This window comes from Nicotiana tabacum, chromosome 11 (genome assembly GCF_000715075.1).
Source record: "Nicotiana tabacum cultivar K326 chromosome 11, ASM71507v2, whole genome shotgun sequence".
Classification (NCBI taxonomy): Eukaryota; Viridiplantae; Streptophyta; class Magnoliopsida; order Solanales; family Solanaceae; genus Nicotiana; species Nicotiana tabacum.
The window spans coordinates 34364923-34384743 of NC_134090.1; the positions used below are offsets into that span (position 1 = coordinate 34364923).

Below are 19821 nucleotides of genomic sequence, written 5' to 3' on the forward strand. Positions count from 1 at the left end.
TAATTTGTTACCTAATGCAAACCAAAGACAATCAGATTAAATGGAGATGGAAAAGACACTTCAACACACATAATTCATACCCCCCCCCCCCCCAAAAAAAAAAAAACAATCCACCTCTCGCTGGATAGTTATTCAAAAGTCTAATGAGATAAGAAGAAATCATTTGCAAATTTTCCATGTTGTGGAGAGAACAGGGAAATTTCTTGAACCCTTCTTGGGCTTTAGGGCTCCCTATTAGGCATTATTTGGGTCCCAAATATAATTTGTTTGGAGATTTGATTCACGATAATGCCCATATCCACGTGGCAGCCCACTCGGCAGTCGGCAATGAAAGTGGCGCTGGCTCCATCTTGAGTGGATAGCCCATTAGCTTAATAACCTGTCAAGTCGACTTGGCAATTGTTTAGAATAAACTCTTACCTATAGTGCTTATATTAGAAATAATTAAAGCTAGTTAATGAAAACATGGCTTAGAACTCTCAAATAATCTCTAAGGATAAAATATACTAATATAATATTAAGACTCAAGAAAAGAAAAGATTGATCACACTTTACACCTGTTAATTTGCCCTATAAATGTGTCCTATATAAGCAACTGCTTCCAAGGGGACACTTCAGTTCATTCAACACCAACATATATACAAAGAAAACACACATTTTCTCAACCAAAACTCCATGGCAGCTACTTCCACTATATTCAATCAAGAATTAATGGAGAACTTCCACTACTCAAGAAGTCTACTTCTAATACCAACTACACTGCAACAATACCACCCCGAGACCGCCGTGGCGCAGCCTCCGGCAACCGGAATCAGCCACGACACAACAGATCAACCACCATTTGATGCAGATGTTGTGATGATCTTGTCGGTACTTATATGTTCCATAATTTGTTCACTTATAGTGAACTGCCTAATAAAGTGTGCATTGAGATGCGCTAGCCGAGTATTGGAAGAATCGTCCTCAAACCATACAAACCCTTCTGTAGCAAAGCTAGCCAATACAGGGATCAAGAAAAATGCCCTCAAAACATTCCCAGTTATAACTTACACTACAGAAATATTGAATTATCCGGGAGTTGGCACTGAGTGTGTAATTTGCTTATCAGAATTTGGAGTTGGAGAAAAAGTTAAGGTTCTGCCTAAGTGTAACCATGGGTTCCACGTCAAGTGTATTGATAAATGGCTGAATTCCCACTCTTCTTGCCCTACTTGTAGGCACTGCCTTATTGAAACTTGCCAAAAAATTGTAAACGGAGGCAGTTCTGTTACTACAACTGCAATTCCAAACACTCAGGTAGCTACAAGTACTACTACATCTGCACCAGTTCAAGAAATCATAATAAGGATTGAATCTCTCCAACGTGAAGGTGTTATATCTAACAATCTAAGTTAGTTAGAAAAATAGGAGTAGTATCTAGAAGCTTAGCTTTAGTTTAACTGTTTCTTTCTTTTTTCTAGCTAGGATGAGGCCAACGCAAGTGTAGCTTCCCAATGATTCTTTAGTTTTGCAAGTGTATACAATGATTAAATTTTCGTTCGGGTTTTTTATTAAACTTAGGGATTTTGCATTTATACTTGATTTTGGAGTCATAATTGAATCTATACCCGTTTTGTAAAAAAAATTTGCAAGTCTACCCACTTTACGATCAACTTCAGACTTATCGGGTTTATTTCTGTCAAGAAAAAATGTTACTCCGTATTTCTTTATTTGGATATATTATTAACACGAATCGAGAAATTAAAACCTGGATTTATCTTTGAATATTATTGTTGAAAAGAGCAATAGTAGCAATACTTGTACATAGGCGGTTGGAGTTGTACATGTGAGTTAGAGTTAGTTAGATTTAGATGTATGGTTAGTTGAGTAGTTAAGCTAATTAATTGTATTAAGTGGGTAGGCAGTATAAATAAGGATAGATATATATATGTGTGTGATGCTTCTATTTTTTTCTGAATATCATAACAGGGAATTCTCTCTTTCTTCTCTCTCTTCATCTACATCCTTCCTCGTCGATCAATTCAGCTCAAATGCTCCCTTTTAATATGGTATCAAAGCCATAGATTCATGGCGTTTCCGAGCTGAATTGTTGCTGAATTGGTGACTATTGCTGAAGAATCAACTCTATTTATTGAAGATTTGAGAGAATTGAGGCATTGATTCAGATTAGCCCTAGAATTTTACGATCGTTGTGCAAGAGGTTGTTTTGCCCTAAAATCCGGTAACCTCTACAATCGGAGGCCTTCGCTCATTCCTACCTTCACATTGAGGTGAGTTTTGATGTCAAATTGCCGAGAAATTGAATGTGAAAATGCGCAATCTGGAGAAACTAAGACGAGCAATGGAGAGAAGTTCACAGATATTCATCCTAGGCATCTTCTTTCTTTACCTGCATCCATTGGATAGTCCAGGTAGTGTTTTAATTCCACATCAATCACTACAACATTATACATCTATAGCTACAAAATACATAGCAGCTAAATATGAAAAATTCTGTGGCTAAACACTTCAGCTACAAAAAAAAAAAAAAAAAATCCGTAGCATTCGTAGCAAGAAGTAGCGTAGCTATAAGTTAGCTACAAACTTTAGATGATCTGTGGCTAAGGACTAATACATATTGTACGATTTTTTTTTTTGTGTTGTAGCTACATTGGTAAACTTTTTTGCCACGGAATATATACTTATAGCAAATAATTTTTTTCTTTTGCCACGACAAATAAAGTATGTAGCAATCTTTATATTGTAGCCACAAGAGGTTCTACTGGGGCAAAAGTCTAATTTATTTGCCATGAAAACTTAACTTTTATGGCTATTTTTATAGTTTAATCTCGTGGCAATAGCACTTGTATTTAGCTACTAGTTAAAAAAAATTATAGCTGTGAATCCCTTCTTTTGCAATGAAATGTATAGATTTATAGCTTCTTCTTTTTTTCCATTTGCTACAAAAAGTAAAAAAATATACCCATATTCTTGTTACGTGGAAATTATATATATTTAGCTACACATCAATAATTTTATTGCTACAAATTGAAGAATTTTCCATAAGCATTGTTAGGCACAGGAATTTTTAAGCTAAGAATCCAAATCTTTTAGATTCCAAAATAGGTTTCAAGTTACACGTAATTGTATATTCAAAATTTCAAAATATTTACAATACATAATTCTCTATGAATCAGATAGTTCTAGCAATATTTTGCTTGAGACCAAAAGCCGCATAATCTTCTCCTTTCCCGCCTGTCATTGCTTCAACTACACCTTAGTCTGATCAATATCGGTTTTAGCTTGAGATTCCACAATTTGCCTATCAGTTTTGATAAATTAAATTAATACTAGAAAACAAAAATTAATTGATCATATATATACTTTATTAATAGGTTCAGAATGATCATTTTTTTAGAAAAATTTGAAATTAGTACTAGCTTTACTAATATCTCTTGAATATGCTTATACGAGATAATGAAACTCTCAATAATCTTAAAACGGATAGTAAAGACCCTAATACTTCAGAATACAATTCAATCTTTTGCCCTAGAAGTTCCTTTTAACAAAGGCTTAGCTCATCAAGGAACAATCATGTAGTCCTACAGTATCATTTCATGGAAGAATTATAGGAAAGGAATCCATAGATATATTAGCTTGAGCAACAATAGGGCAACAATATATAGGCCTAGGAAATACCAATAGAACCCACCTTGATTAAAGGTGAATTTCGATTAAAAAATCCGTAATCACCTGAAACTGCTTAGGACAAGGATCAAAATTAATTTCATAAAAAAAGATTAAAGGCATTTCCTGAATCATATTTCAGAAGCTTCAACCATAAATGATAAATTGTTACTGATATACCAATCTGATAATGAACATAAAGATTAAAAAATTTCTCCTTCCAATTTTTTCTTTTCTCAATTAACTAAGAAGAAAAATAAAGATGCTCTAGCATAAGTGACAAATAAAGTTTGTTGTACACATTGAAAATAATAAAAAGGAAGAACTAAAGTAACAAAAGAAATATTGACATATATATATATATATATATATATATATATATATATATATATATATATATATATATTGATTAAGTCAAAAAGTGAAATTTAAAAAAGATAGAAACATACCTCTTCTCTAGATGGACTAGTGATGGTTAGCCCGTGCTGTGCACGGACCCAATTTCAGATGGTTGACTCTGACTTTGTAAATTTAGATATGATTAATAATTTTAATAATTTTGATTATGATCATTAGAAAATTCAAGATAATATCTATTTTGCTATGTTTCCAGTTTCTTTTTGAGAAAAATATCTTTATGGCATTTGTATATAAGTTCAAAAGTTATTCCCTCGTTACCAAACTTAATTATTACCTTTCTGAATGTCAGCTTGTTATTTTAATTATTTTAAATTTTAATTTGATCTCTGTGTATTCATAAGTTAACATAGTGTATTACATGATATAACAAAAATTAATTATAGGTAATAATAATAATTTCATGATTTTTTCAATATCAACACTTAAAAACCTATCCGGCCCTTTTTTTAAAAAAAAAATTTACGAACCTTTTCAATATCCTTAGAAAGAAAGTGGGAAAACGTTAGAAATCTGTTTTTCAACACTCCGCAAAGTCATGGAAAAAGTGTTTCAGCATTTGTAGTACAAAAACTTCTTTCTAAATTAAATATTTTGGATCTTGAACAAAGATAAAAGCAAAAATGTACTTTGCTCTTCAAAGTTGAAGATCTAAAGTTTGTAGTTCATATACTTTCTGAGTTTATTAACATGCATGTGTTTTCCAAATTAACCATAGGCAAGACCAGCAATACTGACTTTAAGAATGATAGTTAAAATATAGGTTTAACTTTGAAATCTTTTTATAGATGAGTAAGACAACCTTTAAGCAACCAGCTTAAGTAGCGATGTTGACCCAAAAGTAAAGTTTTACCTATTTAAATATATTTTTTTGCAGATGTACTTATTACGTATTAATTTTTTTTTATGTAACAAGAATATAATTCTGCAATTATTTCACTCCTTTTACAGTTTTATGAGTATATCTTGTCCCATTATATGCACAACTAAAAATCATGACTACAAAAGGTGAATCATTTTCCTGATTTGTAAAAGGGAGTCAACTTCAATGAGGAGTAAATGCTATTCTTAGAAAGAATATGCATTTTATCTTCCAGGTGGAAGTCATGTCACAATTTTTTATTATAATAATAATAATAATAATAATAATAATAATAATAATAATAATAATAATAATAATAATAATAATAATAATAATAATAATAATAATAATAATAATAATAATAATAATAATAATAATAATAATAATAATATAAGTAACAAGAAGTTCTTACTTAAACATAGTTATACTATCAGCAGTGTGATTTTTGTACACGTGGTCCCTGACAAAGACCCTACACGATTTACAAAAAGATATCACGGAGAAAATCTTGATATTTCTATTAACTCAGTAAAGAGTACAACTTTTACTACGCACCATACACCACCCTTAAACATATTGGGAGCATAATTTTGACTTAACTAAAAGCTCAGCTGAGCGTCTGATTTTACCAAAATACCCTGAACGACTCGAAGCTCCTCTCTTAGCCACTTCTATAATAGTAGTAAAGTAATGGCGAAGGAGTTAGGAAATGGGAGACGGTGGTGCGGCCGGAGAGATAAAACAAAGGTGAGGGGTTAGGTTTTAGGGGTCTCATTCTTTTATATCCCTATCTTTTATTCCTATGTTTAACTTTTTTATGTACAGATATTATAAATATAGATAAATATTTAATTTACATTATACACAATAGAATAAATTAAATATTTTCATGAATAAAGTTTTATATTATTCAAAGAAATATATGTCACGATCCGGATTTCCCACCTTCGGGAGTCGCGATAACGCCTACTAATGTGAGCTAGGAAAGACAATTATGTGAACAATTTACCCTTTTTACCCATTTTATATTCATTAACAATTGCGAAGTAATAACATTTAAACAACGGAATTTAACATAAGCGGAAGAAAAAAATAATAAGCTAGCTGAACACGAATCCAATACAACTGTTTGAGTCTCGACTACCCAGAACTGGTGTCACAGTTTCACAGACGGTCTAAGAATACTACAATTAAAGGTCTGAAAGAAATAAATACAACCATGTCTCTGGAAATGCATGAAAGAAACAGGAATAGTAGATAGAAGGAGATGCCAAGGCCTGCGGACGCCTGCAGGACTACCTCGGGTCGTTTGATTAGCAAGAATCAACAATCCCACTGTAGTCCGAAATCTACAATACTGGGGTCTGCACAAAAGAGAGCAGCAGGGTGTAGTATCAATACAACCGACTCTATGTGCTGGTAAGTTCCTAGCCTAACCTCGGCGAAGTAGTGACGAGGCTAGGACCAGACTACCAAATAAACCTGTGCAATTTAACTATATACAGCGAAAAAAGAAGTACAGAAAGAAACAGTCATATACAGTCAAGTATGGGAGGGGGAAAACATGTTGCGAGGAAACATCGAATAGTAACAGAAGAGCAACAAATAATTATAAGGTTCATGACAGTTCAATTGAAAATAGGAAGGGGAATTCATGCTGCGGAGTACAACAAGTATCAACAGGAAACTAGCAATTTAGTGTAGAGAAACCGTAACACAGTTATCAATAAAAATTAGGAAATCAAAGACAAGTGCACGGCATCACCCTTCGTGCTTTTACTCTCTCTCACCAAAATAATACATGGCATCACTCTCCGTGCTTTAACACTCTCTCACCAAAACAATACACAGCATCACCCTTCGTGCTTTACGCTCTTCCTCGCCCACACAACAATCACAAGGCAAATAGGGCAAGGGAATCTATAACCTCAAAATAAAATCAAGTAATAACAGAAAACAGTAAATAAACGTAAAGGACAATATAACTCAATTATCAGCAAGAATCAGGGAAAATCAAGGACAAGTGCGCACGGCATCACCCTTCATGTTTTTACTCTCGTCTTCACCATAAGAATCAATACAATAGGCACAGAATAGTACATTGTGCGGCACGGCATCACCCTTCGTGCTTTACACTCTTTCCTCACCATGAAATCAATATAATAGGCACGGAATGGTACATCGTGCGGCAGGACATTATCTTTCGTGCTTTACACTCTTTCCTCACAAAAACAATGCACGGCATCACCCTTCGTGCTTTAACTCTCTTCCTCACCCAAATACCAATCACAAACAATAGAGCAAGGGAATAAATGAAATTTGCAATAAGAATCCTGACAAAGGAACAACATCAATAACATCAACATCCCGGCAAGGGAGATAACAAATAAATCAACAATAGCTCGACAAGGGTGACAACATAATGATCTCTTCTCTTTCTCACTTTTACTTCACAATTCACTTCACAACTCGAGCCAATGCTCTAGAGGTTCAATTATTACTTATACTTTCACAATTCATTATACAACTTGAGCCAACACTCCTCAATGTTCATAGGTCACAAATCCTTCCACAAACTTTATACAACAATTAGAAACCGCCACTAAGGAATGAAAGATACAACGAAGTCATGATAATCACAATATAAAGACTCACAGGCATGCTAGACACCAACGTATAAATACTCGTCACCATGCATATACGTCGTACTCAACAATTACCACATAGCAAATAGGACACAACTCCTAATCCCTCAAGCTAAAGTTAGACCAAACACTTACCTCGATGCTACGAACACAATTCACGATTCAATTATAGCTTTACCCCTTGATTCCACTACCAATTCACTCGTATCTAGTCATAAATTACTTAATTACATCAATAAACGCCAAATGAATCAATTTGAATGCATAAAATGAGTTTTTCAAAGTTTTGCCCAAAAAGTCAAAAATTGCCCCCAGGCCCACATGGTCAAAACCCGAGGTTCGAATCAAAACCCGATTACCCATTCCCCCACGAACCCAAATATATAATTTGTTTTGAAATCAGACCTCAAATCGAGGTCCAAATCCCCAATTTTTAAAAAAACCTAGGTTCTACCCAAAACACTCAATTTCCCCCATGGAAAGCATTGATTTTGGGTTGAAATCATGTTAAAAGATGTTAATGATTGAAGAAAATGAGTTAAAATTAACTTACAATCGATTTGAAAGAAGAGTTGTTCTTGGAAAATCGCGAAATGCGAAACAGGGTTCGCATTTGCGAACCCTTCAGGAAAGCTGGACTTTCGCATTTGCGAAAGGGACCCTCGCATTTGCGAGTTGGAAATTGCGAGAGGGAAGTCGCATTTGCGACTCAAGGCTGAAACAGGACTAATTGCATTTGCGATCAAAGCCTCGCATTTGCGAGCAAGACAGGCCTGGGATGGTTTCGCATTTGAGATCCAGCCTTCGCATTTGCGAGCTCGCATTTGCGAAGCCTGCAGGCCTGATCATACCAGCAATATTTCTGCAACTCTCTAAGTCTAAAAATCCACCTTGTGGCCTATCCAAAACTCACCCGAGCCCTCAGAGCTCCAAACCAAATATACACACAACCTCAAAAACATCCTACGGACTTATTCGTGTACTCAAATTACCAAAATAACATCATGAACATCGAATTAGACCTCAAGATCAATGAAATTTCTCAAAACTCCTTTAAACATCAAATTTGCATTTAAGGTCCGAATCACGTCAAACGGATTTCGTTTCTTACCAAACTTCACAGAATTATCTTAAATCGTATATAAGACCTGTACCGAACACTGGAACCAAAATACAGGCCCGATACCAACATGTTCTAATCAAAATTCATTTTCAAATCCTTTAAACAATTTCAGAAAATAATTTTCTCCAAAAATTCATTTCCCAAGCTTGGGACCTCGGAATTCGATTCCGGGCATACTACGAAGGTCCATATTTTCCTACGGACCCTTCGGGGCTGTTCAATCACGAGTCCGGGTCCGTTTACCCAAAACGTTGACCGAAGTTAAATTAATTCATTTTATAGTCAAAATTTATCATTTTTCACAGATTTTCACATTTAGACTTTCTGGCTACGCGCCCGGACTGCACACACAAATCGAGGTGATGCTAAAAGAGGTTTTTAAGGCCTCGAAACGTAAAATTTCATTTTTAAACAAGTGATGACCCTTTTACATTCTCCACCTCTAAAACAAATGTTCGTCCTCGAACGGACAGAAGAAGGAAGTACCTGAGTCGGGGAAAAGATGGGGGTAACGGCTCCGTATATCGGACTCGGACTCCCAGGTCAATGCCTCAGCAGGCTGACCTCTCAACTGAACACGAACAGAAGGAAAACTCTTTGATCTCAACTGACGAACTTGCTGGTTTAGAATAGCTACCGGCTCCTCCTCATAAGACAAGTCCTTGTCCAACTGGACAGTGCTGAAATCTAACACGTGAGATGGATCGCCGTGATATTTTCGAAGCATGGACACATAAAACACTGGGTGCACAGCTGATAAGCTCGGCGGCAATGTAAGTCTATAAGCCACCTCTTCCGCTTGATCAAGAATCTCAAACGGGTCAATGAACCTAGGGCTAAGCTTGCCCTTCTTCCCAAATCTCATCACGCCCTTCATAGGCAACACTCGAAGCAATACTCGCTCACCAACCATGAATGCCAAATCACGAACCTTGCGGTCTGCATAATACTTTTTCCTAGACTGAGCTGTACGAATCCTATCCTGAATAATCCTGACCTTGTCCAAGGCCTCCTGAACCAGATCCGTACCCAACAATTGAGCCTCTACCGGCTCAAACCATCCAACCGGAGACCGCCACTGCCTACCATATAAAGCCTCATAAGGAGCCATTTGGATACTCGACTGGTAGCTATTGTTGTAGACAAACTCTGCTAAAGGCAAAAACTGATCCCACGAGCCTCCAAAGTCAATGACACAACCGTGAAGTAATCTTGTGCTCAACTCAACCCGCATGCCCAACTCTCGCTGAACTGCTCTCCAGAAACGTGAAGTAAACTGCGTACCTCGGTCCGAAATGATAAACTTGGGCACACCATGAAGACGAACCATCTCCTAGATATAGATCTCAGCTAACCTCTCGAAAGAATAGGAGACTGTCACAGAAATGAAATGCGCTAACTTGGTTAGCCTATCAACAATGACCCATACTGCGCCGAACTTCCTCCGAGTCTGCGGGAGTCCAACAACGAAATCCATAGTGATCCGCTCCCACTTCCACTCGGGAAGCTCAATCCTCTGAAATAAACCACCAGGCCTCTAATGCTCGTACTTAACCTACTGACAATTCAAACACCGAGCCACATATGCAACGATATCCTTCTTCATTCTCCACACCAATAATGCTGTCGCAAATCCTGATACATCTTCGCGGCGGCCGGATGAATAGAGTAACGGGAACTATGGGCCTCCTCTAAAATCAACTCTCGGAGCCCATCCACATTAGGCACACAAATTCGATCTTACAATCTCAAAACTCCATCATCACCTAAGGTAACCTGCTTGGCACCTCCGTGCTGCACCGTGTCTCTAAGGACACACAAATGGATATCATCATATTGCCGATCTCGAATACGCTCCAATAATGAAGAATGAGCGACTGTGCAAGTTAACACACGGCTGGGCTCAGAAACATCCAACCTCATGAACTGATTGGCCAAAGTCTGAACACCCAAAGCAAGCGGCCTCTCACCGACCGGAATATAAGCAAGACTGCCCATACTGGCTGACTTCCTACTCAAAGCATCGGCCACCACATTGGCCTTTCCCGGATGATATAAGATGGTGATATCATAGTCTTTCAACAGCTCGAACCACTTTCGATGCCTCAAATTTAGCTCCTTTTGCTTGAACAAATACTGAAGACTCTTGTGATCCATGAACACCTCACATGCCATGCCATACAGATAATGCCTCCAAATCTTCAACGCGTGAACAATGGCTGCCAACTCCAAATCATAAACCAGATAGTTCTTCTTATGAATCTTCAACTGTCGCGAAGCATAGGCAATGACCTTGCCATCCTGTATCAACACTGCACTGAGATGCATTACAATAGACTATATAAGGCCCTGAACCTGTGGGCAAAGCCAAAATTGGTGTCGTAGTCAAAGCCGTCTTGAGCTTTTGAAAGCTCACCTCACACTCATCCGACCATCTGAACTGGGCACCCTTCTGGGTCAACCTGGTCATCGGGGCTACGATAGATGAAAACCCCTCCACGAACCGATGATAGTAGCCGGTCAATCCCAAGAAACTCCGAATCTCTGTAGCTGATGCTGGTCTAGGCCAGTTCTTGACTACCTCAATCTTCTTCGGGTCAACCTGAATACCCTCTACTGATACAACATGACCCAGAAATGCAACTGAACTCAACCAAAACTCATACTTCGAGAACGTAGCATATAACTGACTGTCCCTCAAGGTTTGAAGAACCACTCTAAGATGCTTCTCATGCTCCTCCCGGCTGCGGGAATAAATCAAGATATCATCAATGAAGACTATCCTGAACGAATCCAAGTAAGGCCTGAACACTCAGTTCATCATATCCAGAAAAGTTGTTGGGGCATTTGTCAACCCGAATGACATAACCAATAACTCATAATGCCCGTACCGAGTGCGGAAAGCTGTCTTAGGGACATCAGATGCCCTAATCCTCAACTGATGGTAGCTAGATCTCAAGTCAATCTTCGAAAATACCTTGGCACCCTGAAGCTGATCAAATAAATCATCAATTCTCGGCAATGGATACTTATTCTTGATTGTAACCTTGTTCAAATGCCGGTAATCAATACACATTCTCATTGATCCGTCCTTCTTCTTAATAAACAACACCGGCGCACCCCAAGGCAAAACACTGGGTCTAATGAAACCCTCTCAAGCAAGTCTTGCAACTGCTCCTTCAACTCTTTTAACTCAGGTGGGGCCATATGATACAGCGGGATAGAAATGGGCTGAGTGCCTGGAGCCAAATCAATGCAAAAGTCAATATCCCTATCGGGTGGCATACCCGGAGAGGTCTGAAAGAAATACCTCAGGAAACTCACAAACAACGGGCACAGAATCAATAGAAGGAACCTCAGCACTAGAATCACGAACATATGCCAAATAAGCCAAACACCCCTTCTCGACCATACGCCGAGCCTTCACATAAGATATAACACTACGGGTAGAATGACTAGGAGTCCCTCTCCACTTTAAATGAGGTAAACCCGGTAAGGCTAAGATCACAGTCTTGGCATGACAATCCAAGATAGCGTGGTAAGGTGATAACCAGTCCATCCCCTATATGACATCAAATCAACCATGTCCAGAAGAAGCAAATCTACACGAGTCTCAAGACCTCCAATCACCACTATACATGAATAATGGACACGATCCACCACAATAGAATCACCCACCGGTGTAGACACATAAACAAGGGCACTCAAAGAATTACTAGGCATGAGCAGATATGGCACAAAATAAAACCGAAGCTTCTCTACCACAAACCAGAACAATACCTGCACCTCCACCTCTAATACCTTTACCTCCACCTCTAGCATCTCTACCTCCACCTCTAATACCTCTACCTCCACCTCTAGCTAACTGAGCGGGCTGGACGAGTCCCTCAATGAACCTCCTCACTCTCTCTCACAATGGGAAGTATAATAAGAGCATGACGAGCCAAGTCGATGAATCTGATCTCGTACTGAGTAATAGTCATAGAACCCTGCTGGAGATGCTCAAACTGCCTCCGATAGACCTCTCTCTAAGTGATGGGGAGAAACTTCTCCAGAAATAGCTGCGTAAACTGTTCTTAAGTCAAAGCTGATGACCTAACTGGTATAGCCAATCAATAATCTCTCCAACAGGTCTTGGCGGATCCAGACAAGCGAAAAGTAGCAAAATCGACCCCATTGGTTTCCACGATCCCCATGTTCCTGAGAACCTCATGACAACTGTCTAGATAATCTTAAGGATCCTCAGAAAATGCACCGCTGAAAGTAGTAGTGAAGAGCTTGGTAAAACCTATCCAACCTCCACAAAGCTTCCGAAGACGTAGCTGACCTATCACCGATCTGAGCTGCTATTCAGCTGAAGAAGCGGTACGTGACCTCGCCATGCGCGAAAGGACAAATGTAGGGGTTTCAATTTAGCACTGAGAGAACAAAATCGCACGACGGGAAAGAATGAATGTGAAGTTTTTCCTAACTCTGTAGCCTCTGGGATAAATACAGACGTCTCCGTACCGATCCCTCAGACTCTACTAAGCTTGTCTGTGAACTATGAGACCCATGTAACCTAGAGCTCTGATACCAACTTATCACGGCCCGGATTTCCCACCATCGGGAGTCGTGATGATGCCTACTAATGTGAGCTAGGCAAGCCAATAATGTGACCAATTTACCCTTTTTACTATTTTATATTCATTAACAATTGCGAAGTAATAACATTTAAATAACGGAATTTAACATAAGCGGAAGAAAAAAAATAATAAGCTAGATGAACATGAATCCAATACAATTGTTTGAGTCTCGACTACCCAGAACTGGTGTCACAGTTTCACAGACGGTCTAAAAATACTACAATTAAAGGTCTGAAAGAAATAAATACAACCCTGTCTCTGGAAATGCTTGAAAGAAACAGGAATAGTAGATAGAAGGAGACGCCAAGGCCCGCGGACGCCTGCAGGACTACCTCGGGTCGCCTGATGAGCAAGAATCCGCAATCCCACTGTGGTCCGAAGTCTACAACACTGGGTTCTGCACAAAAGAGTGCAGGGTGTAGTATCAGCACAACCGACCCCATGTGCTAGTAAGTGCCTAGCCTAACCTCGGCGAAATAGTAACGAGGCTAGGACCAGACTACCAAATAAACCTATGCAATTTAACTATATACAACAGAAAAAGAAGTACAAAAAGAAACAGTCATATACAGTCAAGTATGGGAGGGGGAAAATATGCTGCGGGAAAACATCGAATAGTAACAGAAGAGCAACAAATAAGCATGAGGTTCACCAAAGTTCAATTGAAAATAGGAAGGGGAAATCATGTTGCGGGGTACAACAAGTATCAACAGGAAACCAGCAATTTAGTATAGAGAAACCGTAACACAGTTATCAATAAAAATTAGGAAATCAAAGACAAGTGCACGACATCACCCTTCGTGCTTTTACTCTCTCTCACCAAAACAATACATGGTATCACCCTTCGTGTTTTAACACTCTCTCACCAAAATAATACACGGCATCACCCTTCGTGCTTTACGCTCTTCCTCACCCAAACAACAATCACAAGGCAAATAGGGTTAGGGAATAAATAACCTCGAAATAAAATCAAGTAACAACAGAAAATCAGTAAATAAACGTAAAGGACAACATAACTCAATTATCAGCAAGAATTAGGGAAAATCAAGGACAAGTGCACGGCATCACCCTTCGTACTTTTACTCTCGTCCTCACCATAGAATCAATACAATAGGCACGGAATGGTACATCGTACGACACAACATCACCCTTCGTGCTTTACACTTTTTCCTCACCATGAAATTAATATAATAGGCACGGAATGGTACCCTTTGTGCTTTAACTCTCTTCCTCACCCAAACAACAATCACAAATAATAGGGCAAAGGAATAAATGAAATTTGCAATAAAAATCCCGGCAAGGGAACAACATCAATAACATCAACATCCTGGCAAGGGAGATAACAAATAAATCAACAATAGCCCGGCAAGGGTGACAACATAATGATGTCTTCTCTTTCTCACTTTTACTTCACAATTCACTTCACAACTCGAGCCAACGCTCTAGAGGTTCAATTATCACTTATACTTTCGCAATTCGTTATACAACTTGAGCCAATGCTCCTCAATGTTCATAGGTCACAAATTCTTCCACAAACGTTATTCAACAATTAGAAACTGCCACTAAGGCATGAAAGATACAATGAAGTCATTATAATCACAATATAAAGACTCACGGGCATGCTAGACACTAACGTATAGATACACGTCACCATGACTATACGTCGTACTCAACAATTACCACATAGCAAATAGGACTCAACTCCTAATCCCTCAAGCTAAGGTTAGACCAAACACTTACCTCGATGCCGTGAACACAATTCACGATTCAATTATAGATTTACCCCTTGATTCCACCACCAATTCACTTGTATCTAGTCACAAGTTACTTAATTACATCAATAAATGCCAAATGAATCAATTTGAATGCATAAAAAAAAGTTTTCCAAAGTTTTGCCCAAAAAGTAAAAAATCGTCCCCGGGCCCACATGGTCAAAACCCGAGGTTCGAACCAAAATCCGATTACCCATTCCCCCACGAACCCAAATATATAATTTGTTTTGAATTCAGACCTTAAATCGAGGTCCAAATCCCCAATTTTTGAAAAACCTAGGTTCTACCCAAAACACCCTATTTCCTCCATGAAAATCATTGATTTTGGGTTGAAATCATGTTAAAAGATGTTAATGATTGAAGGAAATGAGTTAAAATTAACTTACAATTTGGAAGAAGAGTTGTTCTTGGAAAATCGCCCAAAGGAGTTTGTTTGAAATGATGTGAAAAATGAGTTTAAAATCGTCTAAGTATAAAGTTGCAGGTCGCAGGTATGGGAAATGCGAACAGGGGTTCACAATTGCGAACCCCGACCTCTGCTAAGTTGGGAAATGCGAAATACGAACCCTTCAAGGAAGCTGGACTTTTGCATTTGCGAGTTGAAAATTGCGAGAGGGGAGTCGCATTTGCGACTCAAGGCTGAAAGAGGACTAATCGCATTTGCGATCAAAGCCTCGCATTTGCGAGCAAGACAGGCCTGGGCTAGTTTCGCATTTGCGATCCAGCCTTCGCATTTGCGAGCCAGGCTTCGCAAATGCGAAGCCTGCAGGCCTGTTCATACCAGCAAAATTTTTATGCAAATTTCTAAGTTCAAAATGCAACCCGTGGCCTATCCAAAACTCACCCGAGCCCTCGGGGCTCCAAACCAAATATACACACAACCTCAAAAACATCCTACGGACTTATTCATATACTCAAATCACCAAAATAACATCATGAACATCGAATTAGACCTCAAGATCAATGAAATTTCTCAAAACTCCTTTAAACATCAAATTTGCATTTAAGGTCCGAATCACGTCAAACAAATTACGTTTCTTACCAAACTTCACAGAATTATCTTAAATCATATATAAGACTTGTACCGGGCGCCGGAACCAAAATGTGGGCCCGATATCAACACGTTCTAATCAAAATTCATTTCCAAATCATTTAAACAATTTCAGAAAATAATTTTCTCCAAAAATTCAATTCCCGGGCTTGAGACATCGGAATTTGATTCCAGGCATACGCCCAAGTCCTATATTTTCCTACGTACCCTCCGGAACCGTTCATTCACGGATCCGGGTCCGTTTACCCAAAATATTGACCGAAGTCAAATTAATTCATTTTATAGTCAAAATTTTATTATTTTTCACATATTTTCATATTTAGGCTTTCCGGCAACGCGCCCGGACTGCGCACTCAAATCGAGGTGATGCTAAAAGAGGGTTTTAAGGCCGCAAAACGTAAAATTTTATTTTTAAACAAGTGATGACCTTTTAGGTCATTACAATATAATTGGTAACCATTATAATTAAATACAAGATCATAGTTGTTTATATATTAGATAAAAAAAAATTCAATAAAATACCTCGTGATTTACTAATCTCGTTGAACGCAATGTGATAATTACTTTGACATAACCAAAAAGATGGTAATAAGTTATTTAATAAAGGCCCAAACCAATATATATATAATTAGTTATACAATGAGTTTATAGTTATTTAAATTATATATAATTAATTATTTACACATTAATTAGACATAATTAAATTGTTACTTTATTATAATTGGAACTTATAGTTATAGGTAATACTTATTTAATAACACTTATAATATAATTATTTTTGTTTTGGACTTTAATATCAACTATATTAAATTCTTAATTCTTAGAGTAACTAGATATTAGAATTATTTTCTTAAATTACATAGCTAGAAAAACTTATTTTTTAAAAAACTAATATGATTAGTTTCTATATTGCTAGCAAAGAGATTTTGGTTAAATGTCAGCGTGGAAAGTAGCGACCGATTATATTTTTATCAAAATTTCATAATATATTTAATATTTTTTGTTTTTATTTTAGTGATCCTTTGTCTATCATTATTCTGCGGTTACAGAATTTTATCTGTCACTAAAATTAGGATTTCTTTTTCTGTTTTTTAGTGTTAGTATGTTCTTATATGTATTTGGGACCTTTGGTCATTTGTCGAAATTAAATGCACCAAAATTACCACAAAGCTCCTAATATACAAGTAATTATATAAAAAATGAGTGAAAGTATACAAAATTACTCCAAATATTTATTTTAAATAATTAAGGACCGGACATATATAAATATCTCTTCAAACTATCAAAGTCTTCATTATATGAGTACTTATTTTTTTAAGAAGTGCTTAGACATACAAAGTTATTCTAAAAGCTTATTTAAAAATAATAAAGGATCAAACACACATTAATGCCTGTACGGCAATAAAAATTTAAAATTTACATATACAATTATATAGTTAATAATAAAAAAGAACAACAAAATATATAAAGTATGAGCTTGATAAACTCAAGAAGGCAATTGATAAGTTTTGAGGCCATAAGTTACTATGCGAATGATCTATTACTGAATATTATTCTTTGTACCTTAATCTTTGTTATTTGAGAGTTATTTTACTTAACTTATATATAGTGACGATTTTTTAAAAATATTTTAGGTGTAATCTAACTTTTATATTTAAAATTCATTTTTCATAAAATTTATCTTTTTTTGGGCAAACTCTTGTAATAATCTTTTTTAATCAAAGAAAAAATGTTTATTTAACTATGAGTTTTTGTTATGACTAATTTATTGTGGTTCAAAATAATACTATTGATATGGTAATTTCATGTGCATGAGAAAAGTTATAACTTAGCTAGGTAAATTTATTGTCCCTCAATTTGTGGCTATATCAAGTTGTCATAATAAATACTTGAAACTATTAATCTAATTATTGTCACGATTTTTTATAACTTGAATAAAACAATTTCTTTTTGGTTGAATATTTGTTTTAAATTATTTATTATGGCTAAATATTACTACAATAACTTCAAATGCATGATGAGAGCTTATATTTAGCTTTGAATATTATTTTGAAAATAAATTTGTAGTTTTGAGCCAGCTATTACAATAATTTTTTTTATAATTAAAGCAAAAATATTCATTTACTTATAATATTTTATTTCAAGTAATTTTTGCGGCTAAAAAGTTAGTATTGCTCCAATATCTTCAAACACGTGGCAAAAACTTTCTATTAGCTACAACATTGAATTGTATGAATAAGTTGTAGCTATTAAGCCACTTATTGCCATGGATTTTTATAGCTTGAAACAAAAAGATCTATTTAGCTATAACATTTTATTTTCAAGTAATTCTTTGTGGCTATAAGATTGCTATTGCTATAATAACTTCAAATGCGTGGTAAAAAATATACTATTAGCTACAAAGTTTTGTTGTAGCTATTCAGATCATTATTGCCACGGTAATTAGTAATTATAGCAAAAATAAAGAATTAGCTTTGCCAATTTAGTTTTGTTGCAAATATATTTTCCCGAAACTGTAAATAGCTATAAAATTTTAATTTTTGTGGCTATTGTTAGGTATTAGCCACAACTTTCATATTTGTAACTGAGAATTCGTAGCTATAGATGCATAATGATGTAGTGAATTAACAGGAACTAAGAACTATACAGCATGGAGAAATTCTATGAAGGTTGCGTTATTGGCGAAGAACAAATTAGGGTTCATAGATGGAACATGTTGTAAATAACATTATAAAGGCAACTTAGAACATGAATGTGAACGGTATAATGCTTTCGTTCTGTCATGGATCACTAATTCTGTATCAAAAGAGTTAGCAAATAGAATGATGTATTCAACTAATGCTACCAGTGTTTGGATGGACCTTAAGGAACGATTTGATAAGAAGAACTTGACTAGAATCTATCAATTGCTCCGTGAAATTTGCACCATAAGTCATGGCACATCATCAGTATTGGAGTATTACTCCAAATTAAAGAGTGTTTGGGATGAATATTGGTCCATGGTACCTTTTCCATGTGACTGTGCAAAGCACAAAGAGTATGCAGAACATATGGAGCAACATAGACTTGTACAGTTCCTGATGGGATTAAACGAAATATATGTCCAAGCTAGGAGTCAAGTGTTGCTAACAGTTCTTGTACCAACCCTCAATCAAGCCTACAATATGATAATGCATGATGAAAGCTAAAGGATTCAACCTAACATGATATCACAACTTACACCAACACTACAACAGATAAACTTGAATGATCCTACAGCTCTAGCTGCCACACAAAACAACAGGTTCAAAAGAAACAATGGATAATACTGTGATTACTGTAATATGAAAGGACACAGGAGAGAAAACTACTACAAGTTGGTGGGATATCCATCCAATCAATAAATTCAACAAAAGGAGAACCTATGATAGACCACAAAGTTCAGGAGATAACAGAGGACATTCAGCTAACAATGTTAGTCATGTTGAAGAACCAAAAGCAAGTGAATCATCAGGGATTAGCAACATGCCAATGTTCACCCCAGAGCAATATAATCAGCTTTTGAAGTTGATCAACCATGAACCAGCAGTTGCAGAACCCAAGGTTAACATGGCAGGTATAAAGGAATTCCTTGACACTTGTTTTCTGTAGATTCTGAACCTAATTCCTGGATAATTGACA

General features: G+C 36.6%; 1 protein-coding gene across 1 annotated transcript; it reads left to right on the plus strand.

Moving 5' to 3' along the window:
* The first annotated feature begins 591 nt into the window (after window positions 1-591).
* LOC107783469 (RING-H2 finger protein ATL78-like) lies at window positions 592-1535 on the plus strand. The gene has a single exon (XM_016604441.2). It carries the CDS (start codon window positions 676-678, stop codon window positions 1393-1395), a length of 720 nt encoding a protein of 239 aa, XP_016459927.1. The 5' UTR covers window positions 592-675; the 3' UTR covers window positions 1396-1535.
* Window positions 1536-19821: the final 18286 nt, after the last annotated feature.

What these genes read in the sequence shown, in the direction of transcription:
- LOC107783469 (XM_016604441.2), top strand. Translation starts at nt 676, where the DNA reads ATGGCAGCTACTTCCACTATATTCAATCAAGAATTAATGGAGAACTTC.